At 30.5% G+C, this 9,441-nt stretch overlaps 1 protein-coding gene across 1 annotated transcript; it reads right to left on the bottom strand.

Annotated features, from left to right (window-relative positions):
• Positions 1-1,852: 1,852 nt before the first annotated feature.
• Positions 1,853-8,238, bottom strand: LOC8271889 (calcium-transporting ATPase 4, plasma membrane-type). Its single transcript, XM_002523716.4, has 7 exons — positions 7,452-8,238; positions 7,028-7,082; positions 5,004-6,943; positions 4,774-4,932; positions 4,402-4,573; positions 4,027-4,325; positions 1,853-2,512 (listed from the first exon to the last, which is right to left on the bottom strand). Exons 1-7 carry the CDS (start codon positions 7,623-7,625, stop codon positions 2,198-2,200), a joined length of 3,114 nt encoding a protein of 1,037 aa, XP_002523762.1. The 5' UTR covers positions 7,626-8,238; the 3' UTR covers positions 1,853-2,197.
• Positions 8,239-9,441: the final 1,203 nt, after the last annotated feature.

Consider the following 9,441-nt stretch of genomic DNA (forward strand, 5'->3'; position numbering starts at 1 on the left):
AAGTAGTGCCACCTATTAAGACTCATTGTAATCCAATGTCTATAATCAGAAAGCATGAGGGCGCCCTTTAGGAAGAAAAGTACTTTTTACCAAGTCATCTATATTTGCATATTATTGAAGTATAAGCTATTTTTAACGACTAGAAGTGGGTAATATGAGTATAAGTATCCCTCTAAAAGTCTTAGACAAATAAAACTATGATATATATAGTGCCCAAACTCTTACAATTTTATTTATTAATTTTCCACACTCAATTCTTTCTTTATATAGCGTATTAAGTTGAATTCTTTCATTCAACTAAACTTGTAAAGGGATATTAAATGAATCTAAGTATAAAACACAAGCTAAAGGGTTGTTGTGTGAACCTAGGAACAAAACACAAGGAATTGGTTATTGAGTTTTTATTAAAATACAAGAGTTAAGGAACTAAGTTTGAGATTGATTCACTAAGGAAAGATGTTTAGTGTTAACTTATCAAAACACATCTTGTTGGGTGAGCTTGCTAAAATCCAAAAGTTATAATCAAGGTCGATTATAGTGAAATACTCAAGTGTGATCTCGAGGAGTGGACGTAGAGAGGATTGTTCCGGAACTACTATAAATTGCTTATATTAATCCCTTGATTCCCTCTACTTTTTCTCTTATCTTGTTATTGTGTTTTGAAGTCCTAAAAGTTTATGACTTCACTTAATTCTGCAATTTGAAGTTACCAATTCAACCCATCCTTCTTGGTTCCAAGGGACAACACATAACAATTATGCTTTGAGGAGAAAAGGCTTGAATGGGCAAAGATTGTGTTGTGATTGCTGGTGTTACATAAGGATTTTGAGGTGCAAGTGGCAAAATTGATGGAAGTTGAGTTGTAACAATGATAAATAGTGATGAAATCATAGGTTGAGATAAGCTGAGATGTTACTTGATATTTGGAATTACTAATTATCCATAGGTGGTGATGGAAGTGTTGAAGTCACATTTTTCCTTCTACAAGATTAGATCCTCAAGGAATAACATATGTTGCAGTAAAAGACATTATTTTTCTTGAACTTTTTCCACAAATAATGCCACTTTATAGATTATTTGGCAAGATGGATGATCACCTAGTAAGATAGATGATCACTTGGTAATGATCCTCAAAGATGTATTACCTATAAGACAAATAAATCAATTGAACACCAAAGGTGGATCTTTTATCTTTTATGGCCACTCTGATGCCTAAGTCAAAGATTTGAGGAACAAATAGGAAAAGTAGAGAGAAGTATAATTTGTAATATGAAATTTATTCAATTAAATCACAAATTAAACATTATATATAAGTTTTAATATTCTATAGGATTACATCCAAAAATATTAAATTCAAACTTTCGTGTCTAAAATTTGTAAAAATACCAAAATTAATAATACATATTAATTTGTGATATAATTTAGCATCCGATTAGATATTTTATAATTATTTTAACATATTGTTAAAATATATATTTTTTAATTTTAATCAAATTTAAAAATAATTTTTTAAATAAAATTTTAATATTTATGAATTCTTTAATATATTGTTAAATATCATATTACATATAAAATTATAATTTAGTAATAGTTCATATTAGATACATATAAAATTATATAAAAAATAATAAAAATATAAATATGTACTTAAAAATGCTAAAAGAATAAAACACGTGATACTTCTTTGATACAAAAAATATTTACATCCCTCAAGTGAGAAAACGTAAAACTATATTATAATTGTTTAGATTTTATCCTAAATTTTATATTACAAGTCAAATTCGATAAAAATAAGAAATTGCATATATTTGTTTAAGACAATTAAATCCGATTTAATACTCATTCAAAAGGAAAAATAAAGAAAATTTGCAATTTTTGCACCAATGTGAGAGGTACAGAACAATCTACAAAGAAAAGACCCAACCCCGTTCTCCTATTCCAAGAATATTCTATAATGAATTTCATTTGTTGTTCAATTATAAAAAAGAAAAAATAAACAAAGAATCTCAAAGAATAGTTGACTATGTGGTAGTCATGCTTTCGTAGGACAGCTTCAGATACTGCCGATATCATTCCAAGCCTCAGGAATAATTCACTTGGCATGATATCATTTCAAGCTTCAAGAATAATTCTTTTTTACATGATTTCATTGCAAGCTGCCACTAAAATTTACTCAAGCCCATGTAATATATTTTAATTATGCCTGATCTGGACCGTAGGGAAGGGGTTCATAACCATCATGATGCTTGCCAACTTCCTGGCCTTCACTTATTTCAACAGGAATACACTTCAACACACAAGCAACAACTAAGCTTGCAGCTCCAATTAAGACACTGGCCATCCATAACCCCCAGCTTAGAGGAACAGTGTCAGCAAATGCGCCGAGGAGTTCAACTATTACAATTTGGAAAGCTACTGTGGAGAACATCACTCCCAGGAAAACCCAGCTATCGAAGACTCTCCAGAAAACATTTATCTTCTCCATGTCTCGGCTATTTATCTCATTGAACACCTAGAATTTAGAACATGTTGGCGATAAAGAACAATGACAAAATTACCTGCTAATTATTATTTACTTTCAGAGTTTTGGACTAATACATAGATTGTCCCTACGTTAATTTTATTATTACTAACAAAAACTAATTACTATTCTTTTCCACCTAAAATCAATGTAGTTAAAAAAATAAATTAATAAAAAAATTTAAAATTTAATCATTAAGCTTCTTAAAGTTTCATAGTCGTCTAAAGTTATTTCTTTTATCAATTATAGGACATTTTTCACTTTATGTATAGCTTAATTCTAGTCTAATAAAATAATATTAAGAATAATATTTTATCTATAAATGTTTATTTTATTTTAATTAGTTAAAATTAAATTATAGAATAATATAATATTGTTGTCCTAATTATAATTTCTTTTAAAATGTTCAAATCTATATATATTTTAATTTCTAAAATTTAAAATTCTTTTAATGTGTACTAATTTGTGACATATAAGATTTTTATTTTGATATATGTATTTAATTATTTTAATATATATTTATTTTTGACATATGAGATTCAAGCTCATGTGTAATTTTATATCTTTTTTTATTAATTTATTAATTAATAAGTTACATTCCTAATTAAATACTGATTCTAATCCTAAGAAATAGTATATTAATTATATTTTAATATTATATTAACTAATAAATATTTTTCTAATAAGATAATAATGTTAATTTTATCCTAAAAAGTCATATATTGATTATATTTTAATATTATACTAACTAATAAATTAATTTTTAATTAGATAACAATTCTAATTCTAGAGAATAATATCTTAACTTATACTTTTAATATTATATTCAATTACAAATTAATTTTTTTAATTATATAATAAATTTTTAATTTGATGATATTAGTTTATATAGTACTAAAATTAATTAATAAGTATTTTTAAATAATTTTTATATTATTATACTAATAAAATCTTTAAAATTTTAAAAATTAAAAGAATATTTAAAAATAGTTAATTTGCTATTATTTTTTAAAATATTATAAATTATTATTAATTATATGTATCAATTTAATTTTATAAGCGGAATAATAATAACGGTAGTATAATGCAAGAATAAACGATTAATTTTTATGATTAAATTAAATAAAGCATTACAATAAGCAATAAAAATTCTAATTTTTTCTTTTTATTAGAAAAATTAACTTGTTACAGAATTAATTGCTATCCCACTAAAATTAATCATTTTACTCTAATTTGCATTAAAATAAATTAATTTTGGACGGAATTAGTATTTTTTTTTTAAAATTATAAATCACATTATAAATTTTTCCTTTTATTAATTCAATGTTTTTATTTGATGTTTAATGAAAAGTATAGTAATTAATTTTATAAAAATATTGAAAAGTTTTAATGTATTAGAAACGACATGTATATTAATCCAAAAATTAAGGGTACCCACACAATTGCTTCAACGTTGGGATAGCATTACCATGTAAAGAAAAGGACCGCAAGGGAAGAAATGGCACCTGGCAAAAGACAAAGGTATTGAATATGAAAGTGTTAAGGACATCTGTAGCATCTGAACCAGTAAGCTTGAGAAGCTGTTTCCCGTAAAACTGGAACAGCACAAGGACAACGATCTGATATATGCTCTGCCCAATAATATTCCTCCACATGATCTTGGTGATAAAATTTCTATTCCTGCCTATTGGAGGTCTTTTCATGAGTCCATCATGAGGAGGCTCTGTGGCTAATGCTAGAGCACCAAGAGTGTCCATTATCAAGTTTACCCAGAGCAGTTGAACGGTAGTAAGTGGAGCATCGCCTGTAGATTTTTTATTTCCCATTTTTTAGTCATCAGAAATATAAATAAGTAGAAGTCCTAAACCAAAAGAAAGTACCTGAGGCACATGCTGAAATGAAATTGATCATTAGGGCAACAACATTGACTGTTAACTGAAACTGTACGAACTTCTGGATGTTTATATAAACTGATCTGCCCCATCTTGCCACATTCACTATAGTAGTAAAGTTGTCATCCATTACGATAACATCAGCGCTTTCTTTTGCAACCTGTAGGTCATGGGTGAATATCTGTTTAGCTACTCCAGGTAAAAAAAGGTAAGACATGAGCAAAAAAGGTTATATACTTATGGCCATTTCTGAGATCAATATGCAAATCTCATTAAAGTTGCATTTATTGTTTCAATGTAAAGCAAGAACTGATGATCAAAGGATTGCAACTGCGACTATCATGGACCATGATGACAAACCTCTGTTCCTGCTATGCCCATGGCAAGCCCAATGTCTGCCTCAGCCAAGGCAGGAGCATCATTAGTCCCATCACCAGTTACTGCCACAACTTCTTTAAAGACATTCCTCAATTGGGTAACCAGTTTATGCTTATCTGAGGGCGAGGAGCGAGCCATTACCTGCATGTACATATCAGATACTACTGAAATTTACGTGCTTGATTCTTTAGAAAGGTCTTGAGGCGGCAGACCTGAAGTTTTGGTATGATCTCCTCCATCTCCTGAGTGCTTTTATTACGAAAATCTGGCCCCTCAATTGCCACACCATTACCTGTCAAAATTCCACATTCTCTAGCTATGGCTTTTGCAGTATTGATGTTGTCACCGGTGACCATACGCACAGTAATACCAGCAGCTAAACAAGTCTTGACAGCCTCCTTTACCCCGGGTCTTACAGGATCTTTAATTCCAATAACAGCTATTAGTGTATAGTTATCTTCAGGAATAGCATCCTTATTAGAAAGGTTTTCTATATCTTTGTAAGCCAAGCATAAAGTTCGCAGAGCTTGACAAGCAAAATCATTAATAAAATCAGTGATTTTGTTTCTTTGCACTTCGGAAAGTGTTATGGTCTCCCCATCTTTACCCACCAACTTGTCACACATTCTTAGGATTATTTCTGATGCGCCTTTGGAGAATGCTCGAAACCCACGATTGTTAGGTAGAGAAACAAGCACAGACATCTTTTTCTTGTCTGAATTGAATGGTTCAACCTTCACTATATCAGAATCTTTGCGATGAACTTTAAAATCACCACCCAATTGCAATCCAAACTCTAATATTGCTGTCTCTGTTGGCGTCCCCAAGATGTTAGTCTTTCCATCTTTTCCTTTGGCTACCTCTGAGGCAGTATTCTGAAATATAGACTGCAAAAGGATATCTTGCACAACTTTGTTCATAGAGAACAAAACATCTTGATATTCATTGCTTCCTATTGATTTCGTCTCATCGCATATCCATATTTTATTAACCACCATATGATTTGTAGTCAACGTTCCAGTTTTATCTGTACAAATGCAACTTGCGGAACCCATTGTTTCACATGCAGAGAGATGCCTTACCAGTGCTCTGTCGTTCATTAATTTCTTCATTGCAAATGCAAGACTCAGTGTTACTGCCAAAGGAAGCCCTTCAGGGACTGCAACAACAATTATAGTCACTGCAACAGCAAAGAAATTTAAGACCTGCATTGCATCACTAGCAGACCATTCTGTAATCTCATGATGGCGTGCCTTCGCTAATAGAAACCTTCCCATCATAACCAAAAATGTTGTTACTGCAAAAGCTAAACCTATTTTCCCGATAATTGTCGCCACTCCATTAAGCTTCACTTGCAATGGCGTTTCATCTTCCCCGGTTTCGCTCAAGGTAACCATCAATCTACCCCATTCAGTCCTCATACCAACTGCTGTCACCAGCATTTTACCAGATCCATTCTGCACTTTGGTTCCTGATAGCAGAAAAGGCCTGTCCTTACTCACATCCACAGGTTCACTCTCCCCTGACAAACTTGATTCATCCATGCATAAGCTATGTCCTGATATAAGAACACCATCTGCAGGAACTATATCTCCAATAGAGAAATGAACAATATCACCAACTACCAAATCATAAATTGAAACCTTCTGCCTGCAGCCTTCTCTAGTAACCTGAACAAGCACATTTTTCTTCTCCTTATCCAAGACCTTAAATTGCAAGGACTGCTTATAATCACTACTTGCGGTGACTATCACTACCAGGAGAATGCAAAGTACTATTCCTAGCCCATCATACATTCCTTTTGGCCAGCCTTCTGTGGCAATACCAACGCCTATGGAGATCACAGCACACACGATGAGGACGATTAGAGTTAGGTCATGTAGAGCTTCCCAAACAAACATCCAGAAAGATCTAGACGGTTTCTCAGCATATTGATTAAGGCCAAATATCTTTTGCCTAAGAGAAACATCACTTGGCACAATTCCATCAGTTAAAGAGACAGCAACTTCTCTAGCCAATCCTTCAACTCCTCCGTGAGTTTTCAAGCCTTTGGAATCATGGATTCGAACAATGGAAGCTAGATGATCAGGTTCAACCTCAAAACCAGCTTGCCTTACATAATCTGTGAGCTTGTAGTCATTTCGGTTAACAGCTGCATCATGATAATAACATTTGATTCAGGGTGAAAATGTAAATAAAAGGAAATTCAGTGAATTAGATGTCTATGTAATCATACCATCTATGAAATGCAATGCTGCCTTTTGCACGTACAGTGCTACTCGTATCTTCTCCTGCAGAACATCATCATGTTAATTAGTTCTACGATAAGAACTGCCTAATAAAGTTCGAGCCAATCTCAATGTTGTAACATTGAAGATACTTGTACATAATTGATTTGGTGGTCATTTATGGGTTTGGGTAAAACGTTTAGTGGTGAATAACTTAATAGGATGCATGGGATAGTCCATGAACTTGGAGAATTAATAACCAGACCAACATCATACAAATAGTTCATAGCCCTAGTGCACCATGATCTAAACAAGCAATATGAAGAAAGAAAATCTATGTGTGGTGGAGCATGATCTCGACAATCAATATCAAGAAAGAAAGAAAAAAAATTCTCTACATGTATATACTGAGAAGCAAGTACAAAAATAAACCTGAAGCTTTACACGTTTTCTTTCGGCTTCAGCACGCTTTGCAAGATCTGCAACCATACGAAACCTTCGACGAGGGTTCTTGACTATTGAAACAGCAGATCTCCATCGCCTTAATGCTTCTTCAGATGGTCTCTTTCCCTCCACGTCAAAGTTCTCTTTCAAGTACTTCTCCATTTTTCCTCACTACTGACTAGTCTCTTTACCCGATATCAATCGATCATAGCAACATATTCATACATATGCCCGTATCTTTCAAGATTTTAGGTCTCAAAATGGATTTGTATGGTGGAAAGGTTCAAACATAGCCGTAGATGGCGGGAGTTAATAAGACTTAGGAGAGGGAGAGAGAGAGAGAGAAAGAGAGAGATCAGTGCAAGAATGAGCGGCACAATAGGTGAATTCTAGGGTGACTTCAAGGTATTGTAGTTACAATGCCTTAATCAACTATTTAACATTAGATTATATAAAACTAATCTTGTCCATTAATATTTTTATAGAATTTCATTTATTTATTTTTTCTTATTAACTGGTACTATAGATTAATTTTTTTAATATTTTAAAAATAAAATAGTTATTAGGTCTTTTCTTATTTTGTTTTATCTCTTTTTTTTTTCTGAAATCATCATTCACATATTTCATCAATAATAGTTAAATTGAAGGTTTTATCTTGTTCAATTATTTAACAAGAATCTCTTTTACATGTAAGTATCCTATTAATTTCTATTATTCCTTTATTAATAAAGCAATATGTATTTATTTTAGAAGAACTATTGAGATTATTAAAAAATATAGATGTTTCGTTTAAAATTCTAGATTTAGATTGGCTTAAAAGGTTTAATATATATTATGTATATGCTAATTTCATAGTATTTTAGGTTGTCATATTTCGTTATATATTTTTCTAAATTAATTATTTTTTTGCTCCTTTTTGTATTAGGTTAATATTTTTTGAGATAATATTGTTTGTCATAATGTAAGTATTGTTGTGAATTAGAAATTTTTAAGTTTTAACGTACTTAAAATCGTAATTCGATCAACCAACTGTTTGTTTAGCGACAAAAATGGTTGAATGTGTTTGAAATATGGTTGATATTTGTTAGAGTGTTGGTTAGCAATTATTGATTTTCAGTTGAGTTGATGAAAATAATTTTTTTATTTAGGAGTTGAGTTGAGTTGAAGCTATGCAATTTGGTATGAATGAAGAACCTATGAGTTTAAGGTAATATATTTAAAACTCGGTTACAATTGGTTTATGGGTTTAAATAAAACTACTTTATATTTTACACCTTTTTATGATTGTTATCATAAAAAAATTGCAGTAAAGAGATTGACAATGCTTGTATGATTCATGAAAGACATTTAGATAAACGTCAAAATACTCCATTTCTTAGATTTTAGGAAAGATTATTCTATAATTTTCTTTTGAGTCATTTAATTTTATATTGAAATGAATATTATTATTATTATTATTATCATTTAATTATTTACTATGTTGTTTAGATTATAGCTAAGAAATATGCAATAAAAAATTAGTAAATAGAAAATTGGAATTATGGATGATGAGAATGTATCACTTTTTTCAATAATATTTGTTGGGATTATATATGATTTTCATGTCCAATATATATTTTTTATATTATAATTTATTTATCAAGTCTACAATGTGAAAGAAATTGCAAAGAAGTGGAATGCTTTATCCGATAATAGTAGATCATTGTACAAGCTTATTTCAAAACAAGAGTTTAAGAGTTTCTATGCTAAGAACAATAACTATATAAGTTTTGTATTTTAGTTTCGTCATATGACTATATAGTTGTCATTGTTATTTAACTAATACATGAAAATAATGGTACTTACAATATTTTTAAAAATATTTGTAGGATCACATAACATGTCGATGTGATCCTAGAAAGACTCATTAGCTTTTTAGAAAATTGAATTTAAACCATAAAAAAATATAAAATTTTTTGGACTTGGTGGGCTACAATAT

The sequence above is a fragment of the Ricinus communis genome, chromosome 8 (genome assembly GCF_019578655.1).
Source record: "Ricinus communis isolate WT05 ecotype wild-type chromosome 8, ASM1957865v1, whole genome shotgun sequence".
Classification (NCBI taxonomy): Eukaryota; Viridiplantae; Streptophyta; class Magnoliopsida; order Malpighiales; family Euphorbiaceae; genus Ricinus; species Ricinus communis.